Source organism: Rhipicephalus sanguineus, chromosome 1, assembly GCF_013339695.2.
Source record: "Rhipicephalus sanguineus isolate Rsan-2018 chromosome 1, BIME_Rsan_1.4, whole genome shotgun sequence".
Classification (NCBI taxonomy): Eukaryota; Metazoa; Arthropoda; class Arachnida; order Ixodida; family Ixodidae; genus Rhipicephalus; species Rhipicephalus sanguineus.
In genome coordinates this window covers 321,971,593-321,988,007 of record NC_051176.1, presented here as the reverse complement: position 1 = coordinate 321,988,007, position 16,415 = coordinate 321,971,593, and the positions used below count along the sequence as shown (strand labels likewise).

General features: G+C 49.0%; 1 protein-coding gene across 1 annotated transcript in view; it reads right to left on the bottom strand.

Moving 5' to 3' along the window:
• Positions 1 to 16,415, bottom strand: part of LOC119379495 (N-acetylneuraminate 9-O-acetyltransferase) — a gene marked incomplete at its 5' end in the record, with an annotated part of 402,877 nt that overhangs the window by 372,715 nt on the left and 13,747 nt on the right. The window contains 1 exon segment of the mRNA XM_037648795.2: positions 4,127 to 4,251. Coding sequence (XP_037504723.1) covers positions 4,127 to 4,251 — 125 coding nt within the window.

Genomic DNA, 16,415 nt, shown 5'->3' with positions numbered 1-16,415 from the left:
CAGTGCACTCCTTCTCAGAAGCGCAGTACGCCATCTCACGAGAGCTCAATTTTCGGCTCAGGCAGAGCACGGGATGTTCATTACCATCGTCATCCTTCTGACAAAACCGCCACTTAGGCCTCGATCACTCGCGTCACACTGGACCGTGAATTCTCGGTCGTAATCGGAAGCTCGCACTGGGCTCTCCTGAGCGCTTCAATGACTCTCATTCCTATAGCGTTGCAAATTTCAAAGTACCATTAACCACTCACCTAATCCCTCCAAGTTCTTCTAAAAGCTGATCCCTATGTTACAACACACAGAGTACAACCAAAAATAACCCTAGGTGTAATGCACATCAAAAGCACCTCACAACATCTGCATTGGTTTTATGCTAAAACCTTGCACCAAATGCTTGTCCACCTAATAGCACGTAACAGTAACTGCACCACTCGGTGCCAAACTCCTTTCGCAAACTGATTTGCTCCTATGCTGATATCTCTCCTCAAATGCCTATTCACCCCAAATCAACATGAAAGTGAACGCATACGATATCACACTAAACCTTTCAAAACAAGAAAATTTACAGTTTTCATGCTAAAAACACTTTCTACAGAAGTTCATCCTAGTGATTAAAGAAAAAGAACTTCGATGCTCTCTTCAGCCTTTACTACTGCACGGTTTTTCTTCTTAAAACTTTACACCACATCTCGTAACCCACAAAATAAAGTGGCTGAATTCTCCATTGCGAACAAAACAACGGCTTTTCAAGCTACACGCATGTGCAAAAATGCTCAAACTGACCGTTGCCCTTTTTCTCAATTAGATTCACTTGAATCGTACCCGATGGGGTCGTGGTCCTGCCGGCTTTCTAGCTCACCAGAGGCTACAACATGCACAAGCTATCAGCTGCATTCTACATTCACGCCTCATTCGGCCCTTCGGCCGGCTCTCCTCAGGAGGGTGAATGGAACGCCAGAAACGTCCCAGCGCCCCAGCGCTCTGCTTAGTTACTCGCTGTACACGGACCTTTCGACTTTGACGACTCGGACACAGCTGCTTTCTCGAAGCTGTGAATCTCAACCTCGCCTTCCGTTGTGGGAGCGCACCTTGCTTTCCCCCACTGTGCCCCTCTCGGTGCTTGTGGCTGAATGAACGCCTCAAATTACGCTTCTGCAAACTGTCCGTTGGCCTACACTTCCGTCTTTCTCGCGCCGGAGTGGGACCTGTCCTAAGCTTATGCTTTGCTGAACGCTTCTGCCTCTTTCTTTTTCTACGATGTTGGTGAACATCCTTTCTCTCAATGCCTCGATCTTCGCTTCGGGTCGCGACATGTGGAGCCGTGCAGCTCGTTGGTGCTTGTGCTACACCTTCTATCCCGCTCACCCTTTTTGATTTCTCCGCCACGTCAGACTGTCGGGCCAATTTATCTGCGTCAGCGCTGATAAAATCTAATGTTGGGCCCTCACTGACGTTATCGTTGAACCCTTGAAGCGTCGAGTCCTTGCTGTGGATAGCCACCCCGCTATCCTTGTGCACGCTTTCCGAAACGTCCTTTCAAGGCACGAGGAAGGTTTCCAGCTCCTCACTGAGCCCATCAGGGCTGCTGGAACAAACTTGGTCCCCACAAGGAACGTCTTTCGGAAGTATCATTAACTCCAGACTGGCCAAGGCCTCGTTCTCGACATGCTCTACCTTGTCAACACCGTTTCAGCTCTCAAATTCTGCCGAACTTGCACTATCAAAGTGGCTGAACAATGTATCCTTATCAACTTGAGTTAGTTGCTGCAAGCTGTCTGACACTGAGGCTAAAACTGAGCCTTTCCCACGTCCGAGACACTCAGCGTGCCGGTTAGCCATCTTTCCTCTTCCCCCCATGCGTGCCCTGGTCTGATTCCTAGCCTTGCCCGTATGCCTAAAACGCTGTCGGAATGCTTTTGTTGACAAGCGACATTTATGCAACAGCGGCCCTTTGACCTTGTCATACGCTTTAGCATCCTCTCTGCTGAGTTGTGCTATTGCAGCGGCGGCCTCGCATGGAAGAAGTGTTAACAATTCTTATGGCCAACTTTCGAGGGAGAATCCCTCCTTCTTGCATGTTCCCTCAAAATTAACAAGAAAAGTGTGATGTCCTCGCCAACTTTGAACAGCTGCAAAAGGTCTTCCATCTTTATTGGCTCCCTCCCAATGGGAGCATAGCTTGCAGCGATATCCGAAGTTCCAGTTCTCTTAGTTTCAACTCACGTTGCCTCTCGCAGCTTCCTCTTCTCTCTCTCTTTATCTCTTTATCTTCCTTTCCAACTAGCTCAGCTCTCTGTTATTCTCAGCTTCCTTTTTAGCTCGAATATCCTCATGAGCTTCCTGGGCCTCCTCGACAGTCATCTTCTCTGCCTCCATGGGCGGGAGGATCTGTCGTTTCTGCTTAGCAGAGCCAACCCAAATGCCAAACTCCTTGCAAATTTCAAGGAGGTCCTGCACACTGAACTTGTCCATACTGACACTGCACTCTGCCTCATTTACCCTAGACTGAAACCAAGCGGTCAAACCATCCAATTCTTGGCTGACCAAGCAAAGTTACAAGCCAGCAACAAATCGTCAAAACCCGCTAACGACGTGGGCTAGCTAGGTCTGGCAATAAGAGAGGTAAACTTGAGGCACTCACCACACTGGGGTAGCTGACGCTGGCTGATCCCACCGAGCTGCCACCACTGTTGGGACTGGGGTTGCGTGGCCGGTGCGAACACGGGTGTGCATCATGCTCGGAGCAGTCAGAAGGGCAAGTTGATGGACGAAAATACTTTATGTACACTATTTACCTAGTTCCGATCTCAGTGAACAGGCCTGCCAGCACGACCAAGTCGGCTGGGGCAACTCTCCCTAACAACGGACCGGCATGGCCTTAAATCAGGTCCATTATGATGTGGCCTTTTCGTTGGTTGCAGGTGTTGATCCTCTCCCCGATCGTGGACGCCCTGGTACGAGCAGCACGCAGGTGTTGACTTGCTTCCACGTTCGGCCATGGTGCTCTGAGCCTCAGGCACAACACCACACAGTGTGTGGCACGATGTCTGTTCACCTACCCACTAATTCGAACTCCGCTTAATTCGAACAATCTTATGGTCCCCTTTGAGTTCGAATTAACGATTTTTTTACTGCTGATCAAGTTAGCTGATTATTGCTGATCAAGTGAGCTGTTGAAAACAATTAAAGTGACACTGAAGTTGCAATCCGACAATGCTGTCATCTGAAGTAAACCATGGGAAAAGCTAAATTTCCATGCAACTGAACACATGAGCATTATAACACTGCCAGCGACTCTCTAGGAAAGATGTGTGAACTCTTTATATGCTGAGCAAGTTACACAGCTGAAAACCTTTCATGACCGAGCACAAGGATGATGTGAGGAGAATACAAACGCAACATGGCGCACTGCGACAAGCGCAACTTTAGTAACCGAAATGGACAGGAGGCTCTTATTCGAGTTGTGGAGAAGACCCCTGGGGAGAACGCCCTCCCTTCAAGACACAATGGAACGGGAAAGCCGAGGTGAGAGGATAAGGAGCCACAAACGACACAGTCACCCCCTGGGGAAGGGTCCCAATGGGTCCCGAAAATATCGGGTCCATTTAAAAACTGTGGCTGGAGCCATTTCTGCTTCTAGAATTCTTTAACCCAGTTAGACAGATCTCTGTTGAAATGTTAACATTTAAAATTAAAGCAGCACAACAAACTTGATATTCAGGCGATCAAATTTCAAGCTAAACGCACACACAAATTGCCGTTCACTAACAGCTCTGTGCAAAGACCACTGCCGTAACGAAGGCATGTTTCAACGGCCCCATAATTAGACAAATTGTGCACTCACCTCAAGATTTACGTCACACGTAGATAATGTGGTCATTCACACTTAGCAGTCATGCAAACAGCATTGTCTTCGATGACCCGTAAGCACAGTCGATCAACAACTCCTCTTTGGCCAGACTGGCACCGCAAAAATGCTTTTCATTGTACAAAATCTTAAAGCCACAATGGAACTGATCGATGATGCCACTGCACGTGCAGTATACTACCTTTTCGTGTGCCTAGTCATCATGGGATCTACAGGTGCCAGGAAAGGCACAAATGATGAGCAGAAGAGGGGACTCACACTATTGAGAAACATGTAAAGGTGATGGTCTGCAGCCAGGTCACTGGCTCCGGGCTGCTGCAGCAGGTGCCATCGTTGTAATTCATGTGGTCGTTGCAGTACATGTTGGTCAAGATCTGGATAGCCTGCATCATGTTTGAACACAAACTTCCTCTTCAAACCTCACAGCTGCAAATTACTATGCTCTGCAAATTCAGAAACCATCTAAATTAGGTGCATCAAGGAAAGACAAAAAGTGTATTATGACAAGCTTGAAATTAAAGGGGTCACTTTTCAAGCACCCATTTCTTATTTGTGGGTTGTATAACACTGAAGGACGGACAGAGCAAGAATGGCTGCCTGACAGCCCACGAAGTACAAGAAAAAAAATACTTTCTCTCTCCAGTAGCACCAAACCACGAGAAAATGGGTGCCACAACAATGCGCCGAGGTCATAACAACTCGAGTACAGCACATACAAAATGATGCCGGAGCTTGACTTTCAAGAGTAGAACACGATCTCATTCGCTAGCCAGGCTTCACTTCAGCTCGGCCACGTCGCAAGGACTGTGCACGTGCCATTGACCATTTTCCCAGAATGCCTACTGCCAGCACGCTTACGCCACTACGCCATAATGCATCATTCTGCGAATCAGCCAAGTACCCATCACACGTACACAAGGTAATACGTGCAGCTTAACGATGCCTGAGCGCTTTGTAATGGGAGGGAATGAAAACCACGCACTCGTGGCGCATTCCCATGGTATGATGCGATTCGACGCTCCTATATTTCATGTGTGACTCCGTATAAGATCCTTACATGGTTCTTTTTTTTTCCAAAAGTGGCAAGTATTGGCGTGGCTCTGTGGCAGAGCACCTGCTTGCCCCACAGAAGGTCTCGGTTCAATTCCGGCTCGGACCAGTGATATTTATTTTCATCCATCGTGATTTTTTCACTCAACACTGCTTTTTCACTCACAACTAATGACACTGGAATTTCTGCGAAACGAGCTCTTCAACGCTGTCATATTGAAATGAAGCTCACGCACAGAGACGCTTCAGAGGAGTAGAAAGCATCCGTACATCCCTACCATGACGAAATTGTATGTGCGAACGGGGTACTTGGACAGACAGAAAAAAACGAGGACGGGCGCTAACTCCAACTGATTTTAGTAAGCAGAATCTATACGGCGCAAAATGCAAAAGATGAACATGTGACGAGGATGCGCTAAGCAAAAAACGTAAGGCAGACGCTGCACAATCAAAACAAACAAAATAAAACAACAATTTCGTCATGACATACCAACTACCCAAGCTGCTACCCTTCTAAGTTTATATCCCTACCAGGTTTTGTAGTTAGAAGCTTTTCTTTCGGCCCACGTTGGTTTAAAAAAAAACAAACAGAAAGAGACAGCAAACAAAACTGAAACCAAACAACAAGCAAAACTCTGCTGCAGAAAAGTGATTATCTGCAACATTGGTCTTAAAGAGTCCCCTGCAACACTTTTCAGCATGGTCAGAAAATGCTGCCCATCGGCAGTCGAGGCTCTCGAGAACACGCGCAACCAAACATTATAGTGCAGCACGCGGCCTCGGATTTACAATAAATTCTCAAGTCAGCTAAAAATCCGTCCTCTTCTCTCGACAAATGATGCTATTACTCAAAATCACTGTGTCACTGGCTCAAGTTCCATGCCATTGGCTGATTTGAACATGGCGCTTCGGTAGTTACTGCGGCCGCCGCTTCCCAGCGTGCATGCGAGATCGCACCGAAAGTACTCCGAATAAAAAAAGAAAGTGCTCAAGGTGAGGAGGCGCGCGTGACGTACTACCTTCTTTCCCCGTGCCATCCCTCCCTGCCTCCATCACGCTCGAGCGAAGAAAGAAAGCAATTACAGCGTGCGACAAATTTTTGTAACTCCACTCGCACGCGACAGATTCTAATCATTTGGGCGGCGGTCGATTCGTGAGGCAATAAGCTCCTCTAGTGAAGCCATTCTATGGCTACTTGAAAAAGTGTTGCAGGGCCCCTTTAAATCATCAAAATTGGAAAGCGCGAAATCAACAAGGACTATGAAGGAACACAGATGTACAGGACAGGCACTACTCGCAACTAAGCTTTATTCAGAAAAGTCTCCCTGGATATAACACAGCCAAGTGGCGCGCGCAGGTGCGATGCACATGACAGTCAACAACGCTAATCAGGATTGGGAGCGCACAACATATTCACATAACCAAGTTTCTAAGAACAGTTTTTCCTTACTGCGAAGAACAACACAAGTGTCACTGATACAATCACCATCTTTCTTTTTAATGCAATAAGCCTTCATTAGTTCTCTCGCCAGCACATTCCCACTTCTGCCCAGAATTCGAATGCTAGACAGCACTGGCTCACAGGCACAGGTCCCACAATGCATAGGCAGATGAAAAGTCAAATTATTTTAACAGATCGCTCGTGCTCCCGTGCTCGATCGTTGACGCAACGACCAGTCTGTCCGATATAAACCTTGCCACAAGTGAGTGGGATTTCGTACACGACGCCTACGGCGCATGTGACGTATGGCCAAACGTGCCAACCATTTGGATGGCATTAATTCACCCCTTGGATGAGCCAGTACCATCGTCATCTGTCCCTCTCAGAGGCCAGGAATGAGTGGCAGCCACGGGGCCGGTTGTCAATTTCTTCTGCTTCATCGTGCAAATTTCGCCACTCATCTATGCGTGGTCATGCGCTGCTTCTGCAGCGGGAATGAATGGGACTACGTTGCGATGTTGAGCTTTGTTCCCCGGCGCCAACCATTTGGATGGCATTAATTCACCCCTTGGAAGAGCCAGTACCATCGTCGTCTGTCCCTCTCAGAGGCCAGGAATGAGTGGCAGCCCCGGGGCCGGTTGTCAATTTCTTCTGCTTCATCGTGCAGATTTCGCCACTCATCTATGCGTGGTCATGCGCTGCTTCTGCAGCGGGAATGAATGGGACTACGTTAGCGATGTTGAACTTTGTTCCCCGGCGCCAACCATTTGGATGGCATTAATTCACCCCTTGGACGAGCCAGTACCATCGTCGTCTGTCCCTCTCAGAGGCCAGGAATTAGTGGCAGCCCCAGGGCCGGTTGTCAATTTCTTCTGCTTCATCGTGCAGATTTCGCCACTCATCTATGCGTGGTCATGCGCTGCTTCTGCAGCGTGAATGAATGGGACTACGTTAGCGATGTTGAACTTTGTTCCCCGGCGCCAACCATTTGGATGGCATTAATTCACCCCTTGGACGAGCCAGTACCATCGTCGTCTGTCCCTCTCAGAGGCCGGAATTAGTGGCAGCCCCGGGGCCGGTTGTCAATTTCTTCTGCTTCATCGTGCAGATTTCGCCACTCATCTATGCGTGGTCATGCGCTGCTTCTGCAGCGTGAATGAATGGGACTACGTTAGCGATGTTGAACTTTGTTCCCCGGCGCCAACCATTTGGATGGCATTAATTCACCCCTTGGACGAGCCAGTACCATCGTCGTCGTCCCTCTCAGAGGCCAGGAATGAGTGGCAGCCCCAGGGCCGGTTGTCAATTTCTTCTGCTTCATCGTGCAGAATTCGCCACTCATCTATGCGTGGTCATGCGCTGCTTCTGCAGCGTGAATGAATGGGACTACGTTAGCGATGTTGAACTTTGTTCCCCGGCGCCAACCATTTGGATGGCATTAATTCACCCCTTGGACGAGCCAGTACCATCGTCGTCTGTCCCTCTCAGAGGCCAGGAATGAGTGGCAGCCCCGGGGCCGGTTGTCAATTTCTTCCGCTTCATCGTGCAGATTTCGCCACTCATCTATGCGTGGTCATGCGCTGCTTCTGCAGCGTGAATGAATGGGACTACGTTAGCGATGTTGAACTTTGTTCCCCGGCGCCAACCATTTGGATGGCATTAATTCACCCCTTGGACGAGCCAGTACCATCGTCGTCTGTCCCTCTCAGAGGCCAGGAATGAGTGGCAGCCCCAGGGCCGGTTGTCAATTTCTTCTGCTTCATCGTGCAGAATTCGCCACTCATCTATGCGTGGTCATGCGCTGCTTCTGCAGCGTGAATGAATGGGACTACGTTAGCGATGTTGAACTTTGTTCCCCGGCGCCAACCATTTGGATGGCATTAATTCACCCCTTGGACGAGCCAGTACCATCGTCGTCTGTCCCTCTCAGAGGCCAGGAATGAGTGGCAGCCCCAGGGCCGGTTGTCAATTTCTTCTGCTTCATCGTGCAGAATTCGCCACTCATCTATGCGTGGTCATGCGCTGCTTCTGCAGCGTGAATGAATGGGACTACGTTAGCGATGTTGAACTTTGTTCCCCGGCGCCAACCATTTGGATGGCATTAATTCACCCCTTGGACGAGCCAGTACCATCGTCGTCTGTCCCTCTCAGAGGCCAGGAATGAGTGGCAGCCCCAGGGGCCGATTGTCAATTTCTTCTGCTTCATCGTGCAGATTCGCCACTCATCTATGCGTGGTCATGCACTGCTTCTGCAGCGGGAATGAATGGGACTACGTTAGCGATGTTGAACTTTGTTCCCCGGCGCCAACCATTTGGATGGCATTAATTCACCCCTTGGACGAGCCAGTACCATCGTCGTCTGTCCCTCTCAGAGGCCAGGAATGAGTGGCAGCCCCGGGCCGATTGTCAATTTCTTCTGCTTCATCGTGCAGATTCGCCACTCATCTATGCGTGGTCATGCGCTGCTTCTGCAGCGTGAATGAATGGGACTACGTTAGCGATGTTGAACTTTGTTCCCCGGCGCCAACCATTTGGATGGCATTAATTCACCCCTTGGACGAGCCAGTACCATCGTCGTCTGTCCCCTCAGAGGCCAGGAATGAGTGGCAGCCCGGGGCCGGTTGTCAATTTCTTCTGCTTCATCGTGCAGATTTCGCCACTCATCTATGTGGTCATGCGCTGCTTCTGCAGCGGGAATGAATGGGACTATGTTAGCGACGTTGAGCTTTGTTCCCCGGCGCCAACCGTTTGGATGGCATTAATTCACCCCTTGGACGAGCCAGTACCATCGTCGTCTGTCCCTCTCAGAGGCCAGGAATTAGTGGCAGCCACGGGGCCGGTTGTCAATTTCTTCTGCTTCATCGTGCAGATTTCGCCACTCATTTATCCGTGGTCATGCGCTGCTTCTGCAGCGGGAATGAATGGGACTACGTTAACGATGTTGAACTTTGTACCCTGGCGCCAACCACTTGGATGGCATTAGTTCACCTCTTGGACAGCCAGTACCATCGCAGCCTGTCCCTCTCAGAGGCCAGGAATGAGTGGCAATCATGGGTCCGGTTGTCCATTTTTCCCCCTTCATCATGCAGGTTGGTAACTGTTCATGTTTATACTAGAAACGTTCCAGTAATATATGCCGGCTGCGCCTATCTGGCCCATGTGTTATCCATAAAATGTTTGTAAGTGCTTTCATGTCCTTAAGTTACTGGTGTCTAGGGATGCCTAACTAAACCCAGGTCCTGTCGGTAAGCTGCTGGCAGCAATTGTCATGCTAAACTCCCATCACGCAGAACTTCTTGGCGCACCAAGTTAAAACCAATTGGCCCTTGTCAGAATAGAAAGTAAGTGATCTCTGAGGTGAATCACCATTTCCTGGTCTTCAAACAGTAGGTACAGCCATAAGAAGTGAGGACTTGACGAGTTGGAAGACATCAAGACCTTTACTATTCCCCGCACTACTTCTGGGCGCAAAGTGAAAAAGCTCAAAAAAGCTTGACTTTGTGGGGGTTATTTTCGCCTCACGCCGCCCGTGTCCTGTGGGTCACCACGGGGCACTGTGCTGCCCTGGTGGCGAGGTCCATAAGAAACAGCACCGATTCTCTTGGGGGCTTGATGGGGAGGTCCGTGGGGCGATTCTATAGCTCGTGAACGTCGGCGACGCTGTATTCGCATTACCTTGAGTGTGTTATTTATCATGTCACTGTAGAAGAGTCTGGTGTTGGGCCTGTTGGTACATAGCTTGATAACGAGGAACCCAGCCTTCAACAGACACAAGAAGAATTTCTTCTCTTCTTGTGTACGTGTCTGTTGAAGGCTGGGTTCCTCGTTTTCAATGTCACTGTAGTTATTTGTCAGATTCCGCTGGCGAGCTCGCTGTTGTGTCAAAGGTGTTAGTAAATGCCCACGTGTTCGTTAAACTACAGTGTATACTGTGTCCAATTTCCCAGGAGCGGGTGAGAGAACCCACAACTTAAACTTATCCGAAGAGGCAATACAACACACCCAAAAGGCTCAGCTCCTAGCTATGTTCTCAATAAGCGTGATCTTTTATTTTTGACGATGTAAACTGAGCAACAATAGGCTAACATTTTTTATCAGAAAAACAAGTTTCAGCCATCTAAGGTTTGAGTTAGTGAAGACCTCTCGAAGGAAACCTAAAACCTCTGGACAGTCCATACTTGCTACATGTAAGCATACTATATATCAACAAAACTGCCTAGGTGTATTGCCATGCTACTGAGTCCCAGTGGCGCACCAACTTGTTCGCGAGTGGGGGGGCTGGCCTCCCTCACTCTGGCCGCCATATTTATATATATATATAGATATTATATATATATAATATATATATATATATATATATGTAGACAGAGAGAGAGAGAGAGGGACCAGATGTGGATTGTGTGGCCCGTGACGGGGCGAAGAGGGAACAACAGTTCTGCTCTGCGGTACGCCTTAGAAGAAAAGACGAAAAGGAAGCGTGAGCGGGGCGTGCGGCTCGAGCAGTTGGAGCGCGACACGGTTGGAACGGCAGCCGCTGGTCGGCGGTTCGGGTCGCGACATCGCTTAACCAGGCGTCCGGCAGCCTTGCGGACCTGGTGAGCCTGGCTTCCTGCTTCGGGCTGCGTCACTCAACCAGGCGTCCGGCAGCCATGTGGACCTGGTGAGCCTGTTTCCCGCTCTGTGCCCGGTGCTGACACGGAGACCGGCAGCCTAGTCTGTTCCTGGCCTGAGGTCCTGGGACCCGAGTGGTGTCACGAGGTGGCCGCGGCTCATGTTGGCGACGGGCAGTTAACCTGCACTGCAGTGGCCTGGTGATCTACCGGCCTGCAGTGCCATCATCACCACCACTACCACCTCGCCACGGTCAAGGCAGCGTGACTCTTGACTGCCCAAGGAGTACCGGTGACGACCGACCTCGCCGCAGCGGCAACAGGCATAACGGCGAGTAGGACAGTTTGTGTGCCGAGGCGCGTAGGACGTTTAGAATGTACATAAGGAATGCTGTAGTGTGTTGTGGTAAATCGTCAGTTATCGGTTGTGTTAAAGTCTGTGTTGTGTGTACAGAATCACCTGACTGCCGGTTGAGTTATTTCGGATCCTGGGCCCACATTACACCATCACAAACTTGGCGAGCCTGCCAGGATCCGCCAGTAACATCTCGAACGCGGAAATCGCCAGTCAGGTGTGTGCACGCAGCACAAGACGAGAGACATGGATCTCGATAAGTTAGCGGCTGTAGCAGCTCAGTTAGGCTTGTCTGGCGCGGAACTTCGCGAATGGATTGAGCGAAAGCAAGCTAGGCAGAGAGATGAGCGCGCAGCTGAGAGAGAAGAGGCCAAAGAAGCAGCAGAGAGGCAACGGTTAGCGGACGAGAGGCAACTGCAAATCCTGCAACTTAAGCTCAGGCTTCAGGAAGGTGCGCGTAGTGAGCCATCTGCGGCGACAGCACTGACACCGTCGGCAAACCCGTCATGCCTGAATCCGCAGAAGTTGCTACCGCTATTTGACGAGCGACGCGATGACCTGCATTCGTATTTGCAGAGGTTTGAACGCGTGGCTATGGGCAAGATTGGCCAAGAGATAAATGGGGTATGGCCGTAAGCATGCGCTTAACTGGCGAGGCACTCACTGTCATTGGTCGTATGACTGCTGAGGAGGCACTCGACTACGACAAAGTCAAAAAAGCTCTACTTCAGCGCTTCAGATTCACGGCACAGGGATATAAAGAGAAATTTCGGAAAGCCCGGCCTGAAGATGGCGAAACAGGGAAACAACTAGCAGCAAAGATCTCGAGCTATTTTGATAACTGGATTGAAATGGCTGATGTGCCCAAAACATTTGAGGGTCTTCGTGACCATGTTAGCCGAGCAATTCTTGCGCTGCTGTAATCCGAAGCTGGCCATCTTTCTGAAGAGAGAGAATGCAAAACCCTTGCATCCCTTTCAGAGTGCACCGACCGCTTTCTCGAAGCCCAGGGCGTTACTAACATTGGTAGAGTTGAAGACGATGCAAAGGATGCAAATAAGCCCGGTGCTGTGTCACAGAGCAAGCACCAATCGGGGTGCTTCATTTGACACCGCAAAGGGCACAAGGCATCTGAGTGTCGAGAAACATTCACAAATTCCGAGAAATCCAAGTCGCCATATCATGCGCCGATCGTTGTCGTCAAGAAGCCCGACAACACCATACGGTTGTGCATTGACTTTAGGGAGCTGAACAAGACCTTGGTTTTCGACAGTGAACCAATTCCGAGAATTGATGTTGTTCTAGCTCTTGTGGGAAAACAGAAATTTTTCTCGAAATTCGATTTCACGAAGGGCTATTGGCAAGTGCCCATGGCTCCAGACAGTCGTGAAAAGACGGCATTTTCAAGCATGTCAGGGCTCTACCACTTCAAATACATGCCTTTTGGTATTAAGACTGCGCCAGCGATATTTGCACGCCTTATGAGGAGAGTTCTAGGCGATTTGCCGAATGTGCATCATTATTTTGACGATGTGGTCATCGCTACTAGCACATGGCATGAACATATGGAAGCTTTACGACTCGTCTTCGAAAGAATCCGCAATGCAAACCTCACAATCAAACCGAGCAAGTGTGAGAACGGAGAGCGTACTATTACATTCCTCGGACATCGCATTGGCGAGGCGAAGGTAGAACCAATGCTGAAAACGCTGGACAAGATCCTAGCCGCCAAGCGACCCACGACGAAGAAAGCTGTACAATCCTTTCTCGGTCTTACGGGATATTACAGGCAGTTCAATTCCGAACTACGCAGAGATCCAAGCCCTTGACTGACCTTACCAAGAAAGGCCAACATCACATCGTATCGTGGGGACCGACGCAAGAAAAAGCATTCACCGTGCTGAAAGACAAGCTCGCCGCAAGTCCCATACTGCAAGCCCCGGATCTTCGAAGCCTTTCGTGCTCCGTACCGATGCCTCAAGCAGAAGCATCGGCGCAGTGCTTCTGCAAAACAGTGGGGCGATATTTTACATCCGGTTGCGTATGCTAGTCGCAATCTGCTCCCTAGAGAGGCCCGCTATCCACAATAGAGCGTGAATGCTTAGCGCTCGTGTGGGCTGTTCAGAAGTTTCACATTTACTTATGCGGAAAACCCTTCATTATTCAGTGCGACCACCAGCCCTCATCCGGTACTTGCAGTCAGCCAACACGTCAATAATCGAGTGTTACGATGGAGCTTACTAATGCAAGAGTACAGCTTTACCGTAGAATACATTAAAGGCTCAGACAATGTAGGAGCGGACTACTTAAGTAGCATCTGAATTGTTCTACTTTTTCTCCAGTTGTGTATTTTTCATGTGTGTTTTTTTTCTTCATTACGTGCTGTGTGGAACACGAACATTCGGACTCGTGTGAACTTGTTCCCACTTTACAAAGCGCCTGCACTTTTGCCTACTCACCGCCTGACGTGGAGTGGAATAGTTGCTCGCAACTATCTTAAGTGGGGGTGGTGTGATGATGTGGATTGTGTGGCCCGTGACGGGGCGAAGAGGGAACAACAGTTCTGCTCTGCGGTACTCCTTAGAAGAAAAGACGACGAAAAGGAAGCGTGAGCGGGGCGTGCGGCTCGAGCAGTTGGAGCGCGACACGGTTGGAACGACAGCCGCTGGTCGGCGGTTCGGGTCGCGACATCGCTTAACCAGGCGTCCGGCAGCCTTGCGGACCTGGGCCTGGCTTCCTGCTTCGGGCTGCGTCACTCAACCAGGCGTCCGGCAGCCATGTGGACCCGGTGAGCCTGTTTCCCGCTCTGTGCCCGGTGCTGACACGGAGACCGGCAGCCTAGTCTGTTCCTGGCCTGAGGTCCTGGGACCCGAGTGGTGTCACGAGGTGGCCGCGTCTCGTGTTGGCGACGGGCAGTTAACCTGCACTGCAGTGGCCTGGTGATCTACCGGCCTGCAGTGCCATCACCACCACCACTACCACCTCGCCACGGTCAAGGCAGCGTGACTCTTGACTGCCCAAGGAGTACCGGTGACGACCGACCTCGCCGCAGCGGCAACAGGCATAACGGCGAGTAGGACAGTTTGTGTGCCGAGGCGCGTAGGACGTTTAGAATGTACATAAGGAATGCTGTAGTGTGTTGTGTGTAAATCGTCAGTTATCGGTTGTGTTAAAGTCTGTGTGTTGTGTACAGAATCACCTGACTGCCGGTTGAGTTATTTCGGATCCTGGGCCCACATTACACCATCACACACACTCAATTTGATGTGATTCTTCATACACAGAGATAAAATTTGGTAGCAGTGTTCAATAACATTACCGAAAAGGTACATTCATCCTACGTAGCATGCACTGGGACAACCATACATATACGTGTTATGCATGTAATAGTATTGCAAGCAATACTTTTTGATACATTAGCCACATTACTTTATGCTTGATGAAAACTTCAGTGCAAACCACGACGGACAACAAAGAATAGATGGTTTGCGCTGATGTTTTCATCTTAAAAGCTATGTACCAACCAGGCCCAACAGAAGTTTTATATTGAACTTTATGCATAAATACAACTATACCTAAGAAGACTGTTGGCTCAATTGGTATTTACTTAAGGACATAATTAGGCCTTGAATTAGAAGACACACATAAAGGGAAGAACACGATGACAGGACGTGCGATGACAGGACTGCTCGTCCTGTCATCGTGTTCCTCCCTTTGTGTGCGTCTTTTAATTCACGGCCTAATTATGTCCCTTAAGCACACAATTATGCCGATGGCGGCCTGTCCTGTATATATAGTATAGATTTGTATCATTCAATGAAGTTTCGTTAACGTCTAGAAGCTGCTTACTAACAATTGCGTTTTTTAATGTAGGCAACAGTGACTGTACATTTCCTTTTCCGTAATTAGTACTACACTTCCTTGCAGATATTTAGGCTTGCAAGTCTTATATTTTGCCTTGTTTGCTCCTACTCGAAATAGTGTTTCTGGCGCATTGTTATTAATATTACTATTGTTATATCACTATTTTTGTTAGCACGTCAACCACAAGTTCTTTTTAAGTAAGAATTTGTGGTAATAGGGGCGTAGTACATTCTTTATATTCATTGTATTTGTATTAGCAACTTTGCTTGGAGCGTGCGAACTTCATAGTAGAAAACAGCGCAGTAATAGAAGACAAGAAACACCAAACAGGACTAGCGCTGAACATGCTAGTCGTGTTTGGTTTTTGTCTTCATTGTATTGCGCTGTTTTCTACTTTGCTTGGAAGGCCCTCCGGCCCCTCCAAGTAAGTACGCCTATGCAAACGGCTTAAGCACAAATTTTCTTTGAAAAAAATGGGTGATTATAACGTAAAAACCCCGTATTTTTTTTCCTTCCGCACAGGGCGTTAGCTGCTTATGATTGCTCGAAATTTTCTGGGTCATACACACGACACCGGCTCGTAACGCGATGCAACAAATGACCCCAAAGTTGTCCATTGCGTAATGACCACTCAAGCACGACTACATAAAAAATAAGAAAGTACGCTATTTCCAATACGGCATATTTTTGGTCATTAGTTCTTCGCCAATCGTCAAAAATTTTCAGTGTGCCTTAAAATCGCGTGCTTGTTACGCGACGCCACAAACTGTGAAATCTAACTGGTGTTCAAATGACGTGCGCACACTAAACAGCACATTACTGGGCTGAACAATACCTAAACATTTTTGTAATAGCCGGACAGTGTCTCATTCTGAATGTAGTTCAAGAAGGATGCTCGGCTACTTATAGCAGCTGGCAACATGGATTCATATGAGTATAATATTTTCAGTTGTATAGTATAACGATGTTGAGCTGTTTGTGGGCGTGTACAACTGTGAACTCATCCTTGAGAGAGAGGAGAGAAATGAACAGCGCTGCGCGTGTGGGCTTTGCTGTCCGAGTTGTATTTGTCCTTGCACAAATCAATTCAAGATGACTCCAGACCAACTGGCCCGGCTGTCACTTCAGTCTCCTTAGTCCAGAAAACCCAGATCGCCGCACTTTCGATGGAGGCGAAAATGCTTGAGGCGCGTGTGCTTAAATTTAGGTGCACCCCAGGTGGTCGAA